Source organism: Hetaerina americana, unplaced genomic scaffold (genome assembly GCF_022747635.1).
Source record: "Hetaerina americana unplaced genomic scaffold, ioHetAmer1.1.p SCAF_7, whole genome shotgun sequence".
NCBI classification, from domain to species: domain Eukaryota; kingdom Metazoa; phylum Arthropoda; class Insecta; order Odonata; family Calopterygidae; genus Hetaerina; species Hetaerina americana.
This window is the reverse complement of record NW_027287316.1, coordinates 39,926,280-39,944,988: the sequence shown is the minus strand read 5'-3', so window position 1 is coordinate 39,944,988 and position 18,709 is coordinate 39,926,280. Positions and strand designations below refer to the sequence as shown.

The following is an 18,709-nucleotide window of genomic DNA, read 5'->3' as shown; positions in this document are numbered from 1 at the left end:
ATCAGATTCCCTCCGGCAGAAGCCACTTTATGCATCCCTGTCATGAACATCCCATCACTCTCCAAAATGTACGTAAATATACCTGTGATTTTGTGATGCTTACTGGCCATTTAATTTTTATCACCATGGGTTTTGGCACGAAACTTTTGCATTGACTACTATTTAATGTCATTCTCTGAGTTCTATTCTGAATCAATTTACCATTTAAAAACCTTACAACTGCATGATACCCTGCAAACCACTGGCATGATTAATGACATTGGGTCCTAATTCACAATATGCTCAGAATTGTTGCCACTAATGCTTTGCAAAAGACATAGTTCCAGATAACTTTTACTATTTTAAACAATGAAAAGTTAGGTATGTTGAATTTGTGGAGAAATGATCATTGCCATTAACTGTGGACCACCTTAAATATAGTCTATTAAATAATAGTACATATTCAGTTCAGTTGGTATTAATGTACAGTATTTGCTTGTACCATGGGTTACATAACATCAGTGAGTGCCACCAACCCTATGACCCAGGCTGCGCCATGGCTCTGTGCAAACGATGGAGAGTGAGGAAACTTCATAATTAGTTCGTTGTGCATTCATTTTGCTATGCATTTAAAGTGATGCCCTAGTCCAATAAGACTAACAACAACAATGTTATTAATAATAACCTTGGAGTTTTACAACTTAATTTGTAAAGGATTGGGGTTTCTCTTATTATTGGTTTAGTGTTGAATACCCTTGGTAGAGGGTTTTCATTTTTAACAGTTTTAGAATTTTCATTTCTTAAATATACTTTCCTCTACATATTCATTTCAATAGTGTACAAATGCAACATTGTTGATGTAATTCTTGTGATAAAATTCAACTAAAATTAAAAAAAGATAAGTTTAAAAGTGAGTTGTAAATTAATGCTTTCAAAAATTTCAATAATCTGTTCTGTGGTTTATCTGCGCACATCATTGGGCAATCACTTAAATCATAAATGTGGCAATTATTGCATGGGGAAAATATTAGTAATGACCCTATCAGTTTTTTTTATCAATAAGATGTTATAGCGTGAAAATTATAGGCCTCCTCATCACCATTGCACATATATATTAGGCATAAGATCCTTATTAACATGGGTTTCATTTTTTAAGTCACTTTAAATTACAAATTGTTCATAACCTTTCAAACTTAATAAGTAGCATGTGTTGATTTAATAAGCAGCATAATTCTCCCACCGACTTTAGAAATTTTAAACTCACCCAATTAAAAGAATATCTACCTCTCCAAATTACAGGCAAAAGGGGAAAAATTAAAAGTTAATTTGCAAATATGACATTTTTGTCATAGAATGCCCTTCATCATATTTTTCCCATTGACTCCTTACATTTGTCTCAAAATTACTGGAATGGTAGTTTTTCATCTCAATTGTGATATCCCAAAATGATTTTGTGAAAAAAATATAGTGCTGATTTATATAGTTTCTTTTAATTGTCCCCATTTTGCTGGAACTTGGTGCATCAAATAGTATTTTCTTAAATTGCTCTCCCACTAATTCACATTTATCTATGAACTATGGCTTATATTAAACCCTAGACTCTATTTAAAGGGTTACAAGCAGTTATTAATGACTGATTATTTATAGAATTTTATAAAATTAAAATTACAGCCTCATCTTCCCCTGGGCTGTTCCATGCTAATGTGATGATGAATAGGATGCATTGATGTCATTAACATCATTCTTAGTTGTTACAATATCCAAATTTGAAAATGGCATCTGCCTCTAACAGCTCCGACTGTGAAAATCTCCATTAGTTATTTTGGTGCAAGCTCCTTAGAGTGACACAATTCCAATGCAACCTCCATGGTTAAACTGTTAATCTTCAACAACTGCTCCATAGCTGTATCTATAATGAAATTACCTTATCTTTTCAAAATTTGATGATTCGCTGTTTTCATCACAACTAATTACTGGTCATCAGTATAACCTGATCACTGTTTCCATGAGCATAAGACATGCTATTGAAGTGGTATCGTCGACCATAGACAGAAAATGTTGTTCAAACTTTTTCATTGCCTCCACCGGGCCTGTTCCACTCTCTACAAATTCCAAGAATTACAACAAACCAACTTCCCTAATTTGCAAAGGATTAAATAATTTTTCTCTTTTTGCTGGCATTTCCCAGTATGACATGCAATAACACACTTTTATTTATGGTTGCCATTGATTATCAAATTATATTGACATGTTATGATTTTACCTCCAAAAAAACCCTAAACGCAGTAATCAACCCAAAGGTTGGTTTGGTAGATGATGGCAGTGTTCACTCAATACCTAGCATATGAAATTCACACATCAGGTTTGGGAGACCATATCCTTTCCCTATTATTTACCACTGCCACCATGTTATTTGTTAAGATATATTAAAGGAAACAATATTATCTAATACCTAGCAGACTATTTTAACAGTGTGAGTGACATCACAAACCATAGTTGATTCAATTTCTAAGAATTAATTGAAATAATTGACGCAGATTCAGATTACATGCAATTGGCACATGTCCCACAATAATGCTAAGAGTTTTCATCATGTTACTTGTTCTCTGACTCCCTACATTTTCAATTCATGCTTGAGAATAAGAGTTTCAAAAATGAACCCAATATAATTCAGCAGAAGTTCTCCTGAAAATTGATATTGACTCAAGATTACTTTGGAATCATTTACAGTGTATATAATTATTATCATTCTATCTTGGCAGGTCCGAGGAGATTGTGTTATGTATGGAAATTGTGGATTAAATCCATATAATCAAAATTTACCTTGCAAAGTAGACATAAAAGCACAAAAGGTGAATGGAGGCTTTGATATCCTGAAAAAGTACTGCCCAGACCTGGCAAAAGATGGTGAAAGTAAGATAAAAGTAGATCATTAGCTGTCATTCCTTTTTTAAAGTTTTTTGAAGGTACATACATACTTTGAATTTTATTATTCATTGTTGAAAAATTGGGCATCTGATCATTTAATATGATTTCACAATTGCTGTTGCCCTTCAATATTAGATACTACCTACAAATTAAAAACTCAAACAACTTGTCATATGGCAAACAAACATTTATTCATATGGATATAGATATAAGGAAAAGGGATAGAAACACATAAAAGACAACACGGTAGAGGTAGGGAAGGTAGAAGTGAGGAGATCACATGTGTAAAAATATTTCCTTAACCGGAACTTGAATCACAAATCTTTTGACATTGGTGAGCCAATGCTGTAGCCACTTGAGGTATCGAGGAAATTTAATTTGCACTTAAATCTGTTGGGGGTAAATGCAACCAAGAGCCCCAATTCTTTGGCTAGGAGATGACATGAGGGAGCTGTTCCACCTACCAAAGGAGAATATGGCAAACAAATATTCATTCACATGGATATAGATCTAAAGAAAAGGGATGGGAACACATATGAAAGCCATCATGGGAGAGGTGGGGAAGGCAGAATTTAGCAGATCTGCTGAAGAGTAATGAGAATAAACAGGGATGAAGGTTTAGGAAATGGGATGCAGGAGCTGTAACTGGGATCACAAGGTAAAAGTACCTGGAGGCAGTTAAAAGATTTCTGATTGAGTCTAAAGGGATACAGACAGCAGCAGAAAGATGAATTCATCTCACAAAAAGGGATATCGGGGGCTGAAAACAATACAATGGGAACATTAATAAAAAAGGAAGAGAAAGTCATGGATAACAGGAGTTATGATTAGGGAGATAGATGAGAGCAGGAAATTAAAGACTGTACATACAAAGTGGTTGAAGAAAGTACAAATAGATAAATTATATACTAAGATGAGAAACTAACAAACAAAAAATAGGTGGAAGAAGCAGTTCAGAAAAATTGGAAATAGCGGAAATTTTACAGAGAAAGTGTTAAATGGGGGCATTATGCTGGCTTAGATAAACATGAAATTTAAAAGGTATAGACTAGATTAGGTGGAATATTTCACTTATGTAGAAAGTGTTTTAGATGAAGGGCAAAGGAGTATGTGCATAAGGGGAAGAATTCTTTTGACAGAGAAGGTTTTGCTGGAAGGTGATTAATGACAGGATCATTGGGTAAGGATCTTAAGAAAAGATAAGTGACAATTAGATTTGGAGTGTAGTTCTGTAAAGAATGAAAACTTCATCATTAAGACAAGATGATAGGCAGGGGCTTTGTTTGATATATGGGTGTGGAGAAGAATGGAAAAAGTTAAATTGACAGAATAAAAAAACAAACAAGGAAGTATTAGGTATGGCAGGCCAGGAGAGAGGATTGTTGGTGGGAGAAATTCAAAGGAGGCAATTAATGTGGATGCAGAGTATTTTGTTTGGCAATGACATATCAATGACTGTGAATAAGTTCTCAGAATTGAGGAAGACTTTGTTGTGTAGGGTGTCAAGTTCTGTGCTATAAAATGTGACATGGAAATGTAGTGGTTGTCAGGCTTTGTGTGCACCCAAAACCTACCTAAACTAGTAGACTACAATAAAATATAATTTTTTTTACATCTTACATGGATATCATGTTCTACAATTTATTCTTCTCACAAGTGTATGAATTCATTTTTCTTAGACTCCTTGACATGTTGCCGGGGTGATCAGTTGAAAGACATGGACATAAATATTCGAATGGCATCAAATCTCATCAACAGATGCCCTTCTTGTTTTAAGAATCTGGTATCTAACATATGTGGTTACGTATGTTCACCAAATCAGAGCGATTACACAAAGGTGGCCAAATTCAACAAATCAGGTATGTTGATAAGGCTAAGTTATCCCAAAATAATTTTAATGGAAAGAGTTTCATTTTGACGAAATTAACCTCATAATCTCAGGAAAAAGTTTAGCATACTATTGGTAATGATAATTTTTGTGTTATTCAAAGAATATAGACTTTATTGTGTGCCCAGTGCTACATAGACGTTTACTGCAGAATCTTGATTTGCAACATTATATTTTATGTTCGTTCGCAGGTTTCCGCGGCGATATGTAGGTGATCTCCACATTTTTCGGGCTGCGTCCGCGTATGTCGTTTAAATTCTGTTTGACGACGCTAAAATAATAGCGAAAGAAGAAAAATACTTCCCGAGGATAATTAGAGAGGCCATTTACATCGTTAAAAGGCCAGAAAACTTTAACAGAGAGGATGGATATCCACTCCACAGTGCGTGGAAAAGAATTATTCCGCGCAAGACGGGACAACGAGCTTCTTTCCATCCTTGACCTGAGGACGCCAGCAGGATAGCTGGTGAAACTGTTGTGAATTTAAACGACATACGCGGACACAGCCCAAAAAATGTGGAAATCATTATATTTTACGTTTTGTTTGATGCACAATCCTTGCTGGTGAAAGATGTTGGAATTTCTAATCCCATATCATTAAATTTGAGGTCAGCAAATGAAAACAGTTCCGCACAGGATTTGCATGATTCATTGGAGTTGGCATTTAATTTTGTTGCTACAAATTATTTTACTATAGCAATCTTTGAGCAAGAATGAACAGTTTTGTCTTCAACCATTGGGGAAAACAAAAATACTAATAATCCACATTCAATTGAAAAAATGCATGATGCCTTATAACTCCTCACCAGAGCACATTAATTTAATCCCATTCCCAATTAGAATGCGCTTTTCAGATGGTTCTCTATAAATTACAGTAATAAAGATATGTCAATCTTCTTAAAACTTGCAATCAGTGGTTGAGTATATGCATGAACTAGAATAATTGATAAGGTTCAGTTAAATGCATAAAATTATGATTTACTGATGCATCTTTGTTCATACCTCTTATACCTGTGTATTTCTGAATGTCTGAATCATTTTGTGACAAACTACCATAATAATCACCCAGAAAGTTGGTTTGATTGGTGAGGATAGAGCTCACCTATTGCTAAGGCTAATGGCATGTAAAATTCACATATCAGGGCATGGGGGCCAGTTTCATTCTCTAGGTGAGTTGCAGTTTCCTGGGAGGATCTGGTAAAATGGAAAGAATGCATAATTTGTGTAAAAACAAGGGTGCCCTGAGGCATAAACCAGAATCGAATTTGGGCCCTCCAGTTAGTAACCCAGTGGTGTAGCCTCTGTACTATAATGTGTCAGTTTCACATGTTGCATAGTACTCAGTTAGATAGTTAGTTAGTATATGAGCTATAAATCCATCAGCTGTCAAGGCAACCTTTGGGTGAATTAATCTGGAATGTGTGATGGAATAGCATATATATTCTTATACTTGTAACCTTTCTTTTCAGAGAGTGGAGACCAAGTGGCAGAACTTGACATATATTTTACTAAAAATTACATGTATGGCACTTATAATTCCTGTAAGGAAGTGGTAGTGCCTTCATCAGGCAACCTAGCTATGGATTTGCTGTGTGGATCATGGGGTTCCAGTAGGTGCACACCAGAAAGGTGCCTTTTTCTCTAATATGAATATATATAGTTCTTGCTGTAGTAACGCTTGGGCCCAGAATCTTGTCCTGACAAGACATGACACAGATACACTAAAACTTTTAGGGTTTGTCAATACACCCATTAAAATTTGTAATAGTTTGATTAATGTTCTGATATTGTAATGCTTTGCAAAAGTCAATTTCTACTTTGAAATTTACTTATTTAAGTGTGGGAGTCTTGGAAACTTGAGTTCTATGGCCTCATATATTAACATAATAAAATGAAAACTCCTTTGTGTCTTTAGTTGGTCACTGGCAAGGAAGTAACATTCCCGCAGACTACTACTGAATGGTATTCTGGTTGAGAGGTTGTGGTTTGTCACTGTCACTGAATTTCTTTTCCTGTAAACCATCTCACAACATTAGTTTTCACTGTGGGACAAGTGGTGCTAACTTATTACTGCTATAGAAGTTTTCATTTTATTTTGCTGGGTGCAGAAGCAAAACAATTTCAATCATCTAAAATTATCACTCTAAAAATGTTTCCCCAGTAATGGTGGAAGACTCTTTTTATGATATTGTAATGGTAATAAACATTCATCATTTTATTTTTAAAAGAACTTGATAACATTTATAGCCAATGCATATATCTATTCCTCATTCCAGGTGGTTTGCATTCATGGGAGCATATAAGGACCGTGGCAATATATATGTGCCATTTCAAATGAATTTTAATTCGGATGAAAACACCCCAGGAATCAAGCCATTTAATGGTCGTATAGTGAAATGCAATGAAAAATATGATGTAAGTTCATTTAATCAAACAATATGATTATTGCTTAGTGTGACTAATTTAAATAGTCAAATACTGGTGTTCTCTTATACTCAGCCAATAAATTGCATGGTGGGGATGTTTCCTTCCCTCACTTGATATTTTCTTCAAGTATACCAGGGCTTTTTTATAATAATAATGTTATTGAGGCCCCTTCATGACTTCAGGGTGGCATTCAATATTTCATATCATATATATTTCTTTTTGACTTGAGGAATTAAAGAGTGTACATTTATTGGCTGAGTGATTCCACTGAACAGAAGTATTTGAATCCATTTCAATTAACTTAAAAATGTGACCCCTGAGGTAAATTGGTGCCTCAACAAACCTTGCCCCAAATAAACCAAAATTCTGACAGCCTAAGAGAACTATTACTTAGCTATCATGTAAAAAATAAAACCAGTTCACCAATAGAAAAGCGAAATGAACTTCCATCCTCTTCAGTAAGAAAATATAATATAAAGCATGGCTATTTAAATAAGATAATAATGCTCTTCAATAGGGTGGAAATGCATCCCATTTTCAGTCAAATTTGAGTGAGATATTTGTCTAAATGGTGACCGGTGGCAACCACAGGTTTTGCATGATGCTAATATGAGAAAATTGGAATGAAAGGGGCTGTTTAAAGTGAATTTATTATTGATTGAATATTGTAGATATTATATGGTAGGCGAGGTAGATATCAGTTGTAACTAGGTACCTTAATACACTTTTGTGAATTAGTGGGTGAGAGTAATATTGGTTCCCATAAAGATATGATTTGGATTATATGTGAACTTCCGTCCTTGTGCCTCAACTTCCTCCCTTAGCTATTTTGATTTTCATTCAGGATGAAAACAAAAAGATGCAGCCAAATTGGAGATGCATATTGCATATCATTAAAGACGTTCCTAAATGGTAAATGACATTTTCAGGTTAAATGAGGGGGACCAGAGCAAACAATTTATCTTTTTAGTAGTTGGCATGGAAAGATCAATAAAATCTCTACCTCTGGAGGCCACACCTTAATAGAGATGTGGTGGCAAAATTTCCATTTTTGAGGTGTGAGCTTATATAACTCTTATCACCTTCGTCACATTTTTAGAATTACTGATCTACTGTGTCACATGTGAAATATGTGTTGCCTGTCATTAACTAAGAATATAGATATGAGTTGAAATCTACAAAATCGACATGAAGCAGTGTGTCAAGCACTGAATACACGTTGGATCACAATGGCTAAGTAACATAAGCATTGAGGTTATTTGAGGGCATTTACCAGTATGAGTACTCTTTGGAGGGACATTTTCAGTTTTTTGGTGATTTTTCAACTTTGAGCAGTAGCTTATGTAAGTAATTTAAATAGAGAATGAACTTATGGCAAGTAAATTTTTTGTTTCAATGCATAATTTTAAAGACAAGAATAGCAAGTCAATTTTTTTACTACCCTCCAGACTATCCATTTTCTCCTCCAAAATACATGTCAAGAGTACTGAATCCTGTTAATGACTCTATTGGTACTTACATCAAAATGGGCATCCATTTAAGAGTGAGGTATGGTTTTGATACTGCCTCTAGCCTTTCAGCTCATGAAAACTATTGACGTATTGCTTACAGGACAAGACCAATGCCTGCAGTTGTGTGGACTGTTTAGAAAGCTGTCCTGCAAAAAAGCCAGTTGAACCGAATGATGATGATTCATTTATAATTGATGGGAAAGATGGTATGGCAGTGCTATGTATTATCTCATTCTGTGTAGTCATGGGATTGGTTCTTGCTGGTTTGCTAATCACTCACCTCGTCAATCGCCGAAGGAAAAAGCCAGTTGTTTCTGCACATGAAGGTAAGTGTTAACAACTTGCCTACTTATCAGGCTGACATATGCTTCTGACTTTTGGTTTAAATCAAATTTGTAAAATACAGAAATGATGCTTCATTGCTTACCAAATGTAACACGGAGCTTAAATACTCATGGGCATGATTCAAGTCTCCTGAGGTACTACACTAAAAGAGTTATTGCTTAATTAAAACCCAATGGACATAGATAGTATTGTCTAAAATAAATTTATGTAATTAATTGACAAATGGAGGGGTCATTTAATGCTATTATCTAAAAAAACATTTTTTTATTTTTTCAGGAGGTAAAGGCCTCATGAATGGTCATAATAGCCATCAGGGAAGTGACTCATATCAATCTAATTTAGCTGCATCTAAGAATGGAAATGATTCTGACTCATATTATCTCCTTGATTCAATAAGTTACAAGGTGGATAAAATTCAGGAAAAAGGATTCGAGAGATTTGGGAAATGTGAGTACTTGCCTAATTACTTTTTCACTTTCTATTTCAAAATATTATAGGTATTGAATGTGTAAAATCAATTACTATTACAAAAGAGAATATGTTTAATTCCTGTTGATAAGGCTTTTTCCATGTGTATAAAATTAAATACTTTTCAATATTTCTTATTTTCTTTATTTTAGAGAACAGTAGTTTTTTCTGTTAAAGCAAAATTAGATCATTAATGCTCACTAGCTATAAATAATGCCAGCACTGGTTTTATTTTATTCCCAAAACATTCAGTTTATAATAATTAAAAATGTTATTTCTCAGTCATTGCATCCTACCCATTTGTTGCTTTGCTGGTGGGAATTATGTTAATCGTCGGACTTAGTTATGGTGTGAAATATATGGAGGTCACTACTGATCCCGTAAAAATCTGGGCTGCACCAAATTCACAGTCTCGCCTGGAGAAAGATTTTTATGATTCTCACTTTGGACCATTCTATCGGACGGAGCAAATATTTATCAAGGCCGTTAATCTACCAGAGGTATGTACTAATTTTCAAATAATATTCCATTATTTTATTGTACTGCAAGGTATATGCTTATAATGTATTCAATATTTCAATAAATGTTCATATTGTTTCAGATTCACCATGAAACAGCAAATGGTAATCTTACTTTTGGGCCAATATTTTCCCGAGAATTTTTGGAAGTTGTTCATCAGTTACAGAGAGAAATTGAGAATGTAAGTTGATTTTCATTGGGATAACTTATCTTGCATCTCTCAAGCCTTTAGTAGGTATCAAAATTCGTTTTATTGGTGTCCATCTCCTTTCACAATGCATTTTTTTAAATAAGTCCCATATCTTCTTGAAAGTGTATTTTTTTTTAATTTTACAGTATCCCTAGATAAAAGTCAAGTAAGTCTATTATTGCATATTGACTAAAAATCAAGATCTCTTTTCCTAATAACATGGAAGTTAGATATTCATTTACCACAGCAATACCTTGCCATTTGCCCCTCTTGAATTGGAAACATCAGGTTGCTGAAAGCTGAGAGCAGTCAGTCCCAGACCAAAAGCATTGGACTTTACATGCTTGTTTATACTAAGTAATTGAAATATACCCAGAAGACAATTTAGGGCAATGATCTGGTTTTGTGACTCACAAAACTATAGTTTATTCTAAAATTTTTCTCCAAGGGATTACAAGTACTTGAGCACAGATTTAGCATGCACAAATAATGAAGCCAATATGTTTTAGTCTCCCATTTATTGCATTGAAAATTGAATACCTTTCAAACAAATAAATTAGTTGTTACATTTTATCATTTATATGAAATACCAATGGTATAATTGTAATGAGGGGATTTCCTTAATCTTGAAATGCTATGCCTTTAATGAAGTTTTGTCTATTCTTCAGCTGTTTAATCCAACAATCATCCAAAAGAATGAGGGACTCCTAAAAAAGGGAGCTCATATAATAGCACCATTCTACTAGGTGTGTGGATAAAATTATTTTATTCAACCCATATGTTTTTTATAGTCAGTAGGTTAAGTTGATGAAAAAGAAGTCTGGGCAGCTATGCTGTCAATTCAAAGCTCACTAGCATCCAAGCAATGAAATGATTCAAATTATATTTGATGAGTTTATCAGCAATTTGAAAATAGAGCTATAATATATTTGTTTGTTTAGTGATTTCATTGTACAAATATAGGGCATGTGATAAGCATAGATGTATTATAGTAATTAGAGGTAATTGATCAAAAAATTCATCAATGGAATAGGGCATATTGCTGTGTAAATAGTCCTGGTTTGAATTAAAATGCAACCAATTTCTTTTGACCCTCTACATCCCTAGGAATTTTGATCAATGGTAAAAGCCTTTATGTTTAAATCCATGAACATTTCTAGTAGTTCTTACACATTCATGAATATTCATGCTCTCAGACACACCCTTGACAATGGCCATTAGAGCTTCTGGTATTGTAACTGTGATAACTGCCCTTTTTATATTTGTTCAACAGGTGTAAATATTGTTCCTCAAATAGACAAATAGAATTTTCCTTTGGCATTCTCATGAAGGTGCTAGGGGTGGGAAAGAGGAGGGTAAGAAGATTACTCTAGTAACTTTGTACAAAAGTTTTTTGACATGGTATCCATTCATTGTAAAGTGGAATTAATACTTTTTTTATTTTATTAGTCATATCTTTCACCTCTGCCAAAAATAAAATTTCTAAAAATGAAGATTATTTCACAAGCATTTCAAGACATATTCATATATGTATCCTCAATCTAGTCATTTCCAAGAAGCCAAGTATTGATAACCCTCCTGTGCACATTGTGATTTTGGGATTTATGCAAATAGAATTGAAAGCACTCTGGAGGTGCCCTTATTGTAGTGAGGCATTGTTCATTGTGAAATTCAATGTAGTATGACTTTATTATATGGATTTAATTAAAACCATGTTTTTACACAGCTGGGGCAAAAAGAAGGAAATGGCCTTGAGACAGTGTGCTTTGCTCCAATGAACACTACATACAATCCTATGAAGCAATCGTTGTGTACTGTGCAGAGTGTCTGGGGATATTTTCAAAATGATTTGTCTCAACTGTATACAAACAAAACTGATGATTCACACCACATAGTGAACTACCTGGACCATATCAATATATGCCTCATGTAAGTGTTAATTCAGCTACTTCCACTTTAGGATAATTAATTTTTACCCCCTCGGCCCTTCATGGGGCCCTGGTAAAGGAGTAAAAGTTATTCTCTGGATTCACCATGAAAGTAGATTGATATCAACATTTCAAAAAAAATAAAGACTTGATGAAAGAACAAGTGGAGCTGTTTTGGAGAGCTTGTTTTCCAAAAGGAAACCATTTTTTGGGAAGCTGTCATGGAAAGTTTGGAAACCACTGAAAAGAAACTATGAATGATTTTAATCCTACATATTTCGCTCCACTTACAATCATCTCATTACTTTTTTTTAAATGGACTCTTGCAATGAAACCAACCCAGAATAAAACTCCCCTCAGTAAATGAAATTCAAGGCATGAATTTGAAATCACTTCTAGTTTATGATCTACTCACATTGTCAGTTGCATAGGTCATCAAAAATTCAGTCTCTGACAATGTGTTTTTTGAGGAAAATTTTTTCTTTTGCTTATTAAAATGTTTCCCACTGCATTGGTTTACTTTTAGCATAAGCACATATTTGATCCTCTAGCCTGTGGATTAAAACTGATGGCTTGCACTCACTTTGAGTAGTCACTAAGAATTTATTTATTTTTGAGCTTTCAAAGGGGCTCCACTCCTAGCAGTATATATCATATTTGATGGCATATAAAATGCATTCCCATTTCAGTGAGACATATTCAAGAAAAAAGTTTTAATAATTCAAGCAAAAGTGTGGTCTTTTTTGATAAATTACTTCTTCCTTTGTTATTCTCTCCACTAGTAATATTAATAATGATGACAACAAAATAATTTATGCAATAATATTTGGAGAAGACCAAGGTAGTCTTAAATTGTAGGGGTAAAATCAGCCTACAGAAGGGAATGTCAGTGATGATATGACCCTGCTTTGATGGCTTTGCCTTCTCATACAAGAGCTGGGGGTGATTGTTGAGTCATTATACGAGAGTAGGCTGAAATATAATGCACACATGCTTGTGGACCACAAGGAAAAACTAAAAGTGAGATCGGGCAGAAAGTACATTAAAGTAAAATTCTTAAGTTTCAAAATTATACATTTATTTTTCAACATAGTCACCGTTAAGGCTAACACATTTCTCCCAACAAGTGACAAGTTTTCTCATTCTGTCACTGAAAAACTCTTCCGACTTTTCTTGAATCTAGAACTTGACAGCTGCCTTCACCTCATTGCCCGAGGTGTAATGATTACCCTTGAGGTTGCTCTTGAGTTGAGGAAAAAAATAAAAATCGCAAAGCGCAAGATAGGGGGAATAAGGAGGGTGCGGAATCGGTTCAAATTTCAGGTTTCCTAGAGCCACTCCAGTTGCACACAAGGTGTGATTGTCATGTTGCAAGATTATTGGCACCAGGCTGCCTTTAACATGACAAATTTGACATCGGAGGTGTTTTAAAGTCTATATATACTCTGAAGAATTTACCATTACCCCTCGTTCCAGAAAATTTGTCACATAAACTCGGTAAGCATCCCAAAACACAGTCAAAAGAAGGCAATCAACAATTATGGCTTTCCCAGGCTCACAACCACAAAACTATTCTACACATTGATTTACAGTAGCCCTATCAACAGCATTTTCACCATAAACTGCCTTTATACGATGATGAATCTCAGTAGGAGTCACTTTTTCAACAGTTGAAAATTCAATAACAGCATGCTGTTTAACTCAGGCTGATATAGCACTAGAATACATTTCCATGCTTCCACTTCTCGAGATACACTGCAAGAATGAAATGACCTCAAACCTGCTCATGCATGTTTAGGGGGAATGTTATTTTTACATTCCAACAGGTGTGCTTCTTAAGGTCATTTTGTTTGTGGTCTACATGCATGTGTGCATAAGTTTTCAGCCTACCCTCGCATTAGAAAAAAAGGGTTTCTTTATGCCTTCAGATGTAGTGGTTCAAATTTGAAATGGAAGACAAAATTTATTGGAATGAAAAGCTACTTGTTTATTCATTCTTTAAAATTACATTTATAGGAACAGTTACAATCCTGAGTGCCTGTCTCCTTGGGGTGGACCTGTACTGCCAGGTCTTGCAGTTGGAGGTTTTCCTCAAGTCCAGGAAGGGGAGCCACCCGATTATAAAATGGCATCAGGCCTAGTTTTAACATACATTTTGAAAAATGATAATAATCCAGCAAACTTGGTGGGAGCTATGCAGTGGGAGAAGAGGTGAGAATCAAATCCTCTCCATTCATTACTCTGACATCATTCCTTCTCTCTTTGATTTCTCCTCTTCTGTCTTCTTTCCTCAACTTCTTCCACATCCTTCTAGGCTACTTATCACTTATCAAAGGAGAAGTAATGCATCTTAAATGTCTCTAAAAAGAGAGGGAACCATTTCTATGCATGAATAAAAACATTTTAACATTCTTTTTTCCTTCAAAGAAAGTTGAAAGTTATGTTTAAATTAGAAACACAACACACTAAAAACATTCATGTACCACAATTAACTCTAAAGTCAATAAATTTATACTTTGGGAGACAGCAAGTATTCAAATTAGTTGCATGCATATGAGTAATCGGTATTTGTCTTGAATTTTACTCAAAGTGAACTGAAAAATTCCTTAGTTCCATCCCTGCAAAAGGGTGCTGGACTGCATCCAGGATCCATGTATTCAGTTGATTGTGGGAGAATTCTTCCTTATTTTCTTGGCACAAATTAATTTCCATTTCAGATTCATCAATTTCATGAAAAATTGGACCAGGAGCCAGGATGATGGAGGGAAGCGACCTGAGTTTATGGATGTGGCCTTCAGTTCTGAACGCTCTATTCAGGATGAGCTTAATCGTCTTTCGGATGCCGAGATTTCCACTGTTGCTATCAGTTATGCAGCCATGTTTGTCTACATTGTCCTGGCTTTGGGGAAAATCGGAAGCTGGAGGTCATTACTGGTAAATGCCGCCAAATTTGAATTATGAGTATTGCAGACAAATTTATGTTTTTCCAGTTGAATGAGAATCCAATGTAGAATAGTTTGGCACCTTGTTTCATTATTTCTATTCATTTCATTCATATTAAAGGTTTAACTTGTTCTTTGGACATTCACATGATTTTCAATATGCATTTATGTATGGCATACATTATTTATTGATTATATTTAAATGAATTATCATCAGCCTTACTTACTTATGTGTAAATGCATTAAAATCTATGTAAAAGAATGTAAAAAATATTATTTACATAGGCCGCAAAATATTAAATCAGCATTTTCAAAATTAACAAGAGGAAGCAATCACAAATATTCTATAGATTTTTCATTAATTCTGACTGGAAAACCCTTTAAAGTACACCCATTTGACTTATTAGGCATACACTTCTGTTTGTACGCCTTAAAAAAATATAATTAACTATGCATCATCAGGTGCTAAGCAGACTTTCACTTAACCCTGTGAAACATTCACCTGCTGTGCATGTTAGGCTACTATTTTGCTTTTGCTTATTACTGGATTTATATCTTTATTTCCATTTTCCTCTCTTCATGTGGAGTCGTAATTCGACCAGAGATAACTATGTATTTTACAGTATAGTTTTTTATTTACAATGTAGAATGTTGATATTTAGGCCATAAACTTGCTAAATATTTTATGACTAATAAGTCATCTGTCAATATTCTTTCGATAATGATATCACTTTCTATGCATAGCTGCAGTAATGAAAATTGTCCACAAAATTGAGGTTACTGCTTTGCCAAACATTTATTTTGTAAATAAAAAACGTGTGAAAACTCACCTGAATATTTAGGGAAAGTTTAAAAGAATCAACTCTTAATAGTGACCAGTAATTGAAAATTATTGCAATAGTAAACAAGGAACCTAGTAGGCTCAAGATGGATTCTGCTTGATCCAAAGCTAGTCCAGTGCATTTGTTTTATAATAGTTTTGTATATACATTAGTCTTAGAGGATTATCTTCAAGCATCAGCAATTGTAAATAAATTATTTTTATTAACATTCAAATGATAACAGTAAAATAAGACTTAATTCATTTGTTTGACTGTTTTAAATTAAATAAAATGAACTCCAATGACCATGAAAATATGGAACACCAAATGTATCAAAATGAATTGTATTTACAGCCCTACCTTAAGATTTTTGGGAAATTCTGTCCTACTCCAAGGATCCTAAATACAAGGAAAATATACTTTGAATTCACCCACAGAAAATATTATAGATCAATGTGGTGATTTGTGGAAGTCAGCCCTCACTAGGGGCTCATGTATGGCACTAGCATCCCATGATTGTTTCCAAAAGGATAAACTCTTTGCCAGGTTCCGAGACAATCTCCTGACCTTTCCTCAGGGACTTGGTGGCAATGGTATTATTGAGGAATGATCCTGGTCATGTTGTACCATGGTACATGCTGGTGGATTGCATGTGTGATTATTCTTCTGTAAATAACCACAGGGAACTAATGTCTGGTTTCATTTTTAGAATGTGCATTATTCCCTGTTGAGGGTTATTCCTCTGGATATCACTGCATTGTTTTAGTCATATTTTCTGCCTAGTTGCAACTTGCCCTATTACATGTGATGTTCCAAATCATTAAGAGCACTGGAGTTCTATTCATTTAAGTATTCAAATAAATGTTCAAAGATTTGCTATAAATGTTATACTAAGTATACTTTTGATGGCATTACTAGGGAAGATCCATGTAGTGGAATAACTCTCAATTGACTGATTTTGGTGGTATTTATCTTGAACAAACAACAACTAAAGAAAACATTTCATCTTAGTTTTTAGATCTTAATCTTATGGTATACATATTATTTTCATGAAGTATGAAGTGGAAGTGAAAATTTGGTATTTCATTAATAAGAGTCATGGATCTGTAAATATCATGCTTCCTTCATTAACTTGATGCCATATTAGAAAGAGTTTTCAAACCATGTCATTTCATTTTTGTGGTTAAAATGAATTAAATCAATGAATGTAGTCATCTTATTAGTTTGCAGTGTCCACAAGAAATGTACAGTTAATTGGAAAACAAGTTATTTCAACAGATTAGTTTATCTAACTCTTAAAATAATTTCAATGGTAAATGACTCCAAAATCTTGTGATTGGGTTGAAGTTGTGGTTGCATGTTGTACATGCTATACAAACATGTAGCTACCAGAAAATTTAACCAAGGGTTATTGTGACAGGTCTTGTTAAGTTTTTAACTGTAGATTTTTTGACGTGGATGACAGGAGAGATTTTAAGGCGTAAAAACCCTTATGCCTGATATTGTCCTGTTAGCACTTTCTTCTTTCTTTCAGGTTGATACCAAAATCACATTGGGCTTGGGTGGAATTATTATTGTGATGCTATCTGTTGCTTCTTCATTAGGCTTCTTTGGATATCTTGGAGAGCCTACTACACTCCTTACTATTGAGGTAAATATGCTGTAGGCTGTAATGAAGGATGATCATTGTACCTGGATTGTCTCTCAAATCACTATGCAGTTGGTTAAAACTGTATTAGAATTTTGCATAAACTCTGGTTACCTTTCGTGAGCAACCTCGAGTTCTGTATCATATTATTATTATTAGGTATTTTAAATTCTGTATTGACCTCCTCTGTATTTGTGGCAAGTATTATGTCAGTGCATTTGGATAAAGTCAGTTTAAAAAAAATTGAAATAACAGAAATATTGGAGAGTTGTAATCATTTTTAAATGATTTCAAAAAGTTCCTCTTTCTTACTTAAGGTAATACCTTTTCTGGTACTTGCCGTTGGTGTGGACAATATCTTCATTTTGGTTCAGACTCATCAGAGTAATGGTAAAAGAGACACAGAGACTATTGTTGACCATGTGGGACGTACACTAGGGAGTGTTGGACCTTCAATGCTATTAACCACTGCATCTGAAGTCTGCTGTTTCTTTCTTGGTATGTTATTACATTTTTTTTCCTTTACATTATTTGGCTAATACTTATAAAGTATTAAGATATCCAGTCGATCCCTGACTTACCTTCTCCTAATCCATACCTCTTTAAGGTTGTATTAAGTTAATCAATTTCCCAACCAATTAAGACCTGTTTTATAAAATATATATTTACCTACCTTCACAGAATTGGTTTATTCTAGTTATCTTAATCAGTGTTTCAAAGTAAGGATGGGAGCATACATACTAACCATACTTACACACCTCAAACAGTGCTGATTGTGTGCTACTACTAATCTCTGATAGCACCATTTTAATTCAATTTGATCCCTTAGGAATGATAAAAGACTTTATTCACTGCTGGCAAAATAATTGAAAGATTTTATTGAAAATAGAAAAGAAGAGGGTGCACATACATGTACAGGGTCCATGCAATAAGTATCATGACTGGGTACGCCAAAATATAGGTGGATGGGGGTCTAACCAGTCAGCTTGGTAGAGGGGTCCCCCACCACTCAGACGCACTTTAGTTCAGTGTCCTCCGGGCATGCGTTGAGACAGGAGGTGGATTTTTGTGATGTGTGATTGTTTGTGGTGTCGTCGTGCCAGCGTGGAGCGCAC

General features: G+C 34.5%; 1 protein-coding gene across 1 annotated transcript in view; it reads left to right on the top strand.

Moving 5' to 3' along the window:
• Positions 1-5,912: 5,912 nt before the first annotated feature.
• The window catches only part of LOC139696648 (NPC intracellular cholesterol transporter 1 homolog 1b-like), a 29,313-nt gene continuing 16,516 nt past the window's right edge, over positions 5,913-18,709 (top strand). The window contains exons 1-12 of the mRNA XM_071595464.1: positions 5,913-5,964; positions 6,265-6,424; positions 7,072-7,210; positions 8,834-9,059; positions 9,355-9,525; positions 9,829-10,046; positions 10,148-10,246; positions 11,982-12,184; positions 14,200-14,394; positions 14,901-15,117; positions 17,481-17,597; positions 17,912-18,092. Coding sequence (XP_071451565.1) covers positions 5,913-5,964; positions 6,265-6,424; positions 7,072-7,210; positions 8,834-9,059; positions 9,355-9,525; positions 9,829-10,046; positions 10,148-10,246; positions 11,982-12,184; positions 14,200-14,394; positions 14,901-15,117; positions 17,481-17,597; positions 17,912-18,092 — 1,978 coding nt within the window. The remainder of the gene's footprint in view (positions 5,965-6,264; positions 6,425-7,071; positions 7,211-8,833; positions 9,060-9,354; positions 9,526-9,828; positions 10,047-10,147; positions 10,247-11,981; positions 12,185-14,199; positions 14,395-14,900; positions 15,118-17,480; positions 17,598-17,911; positions 18,093-18,709) is intronic.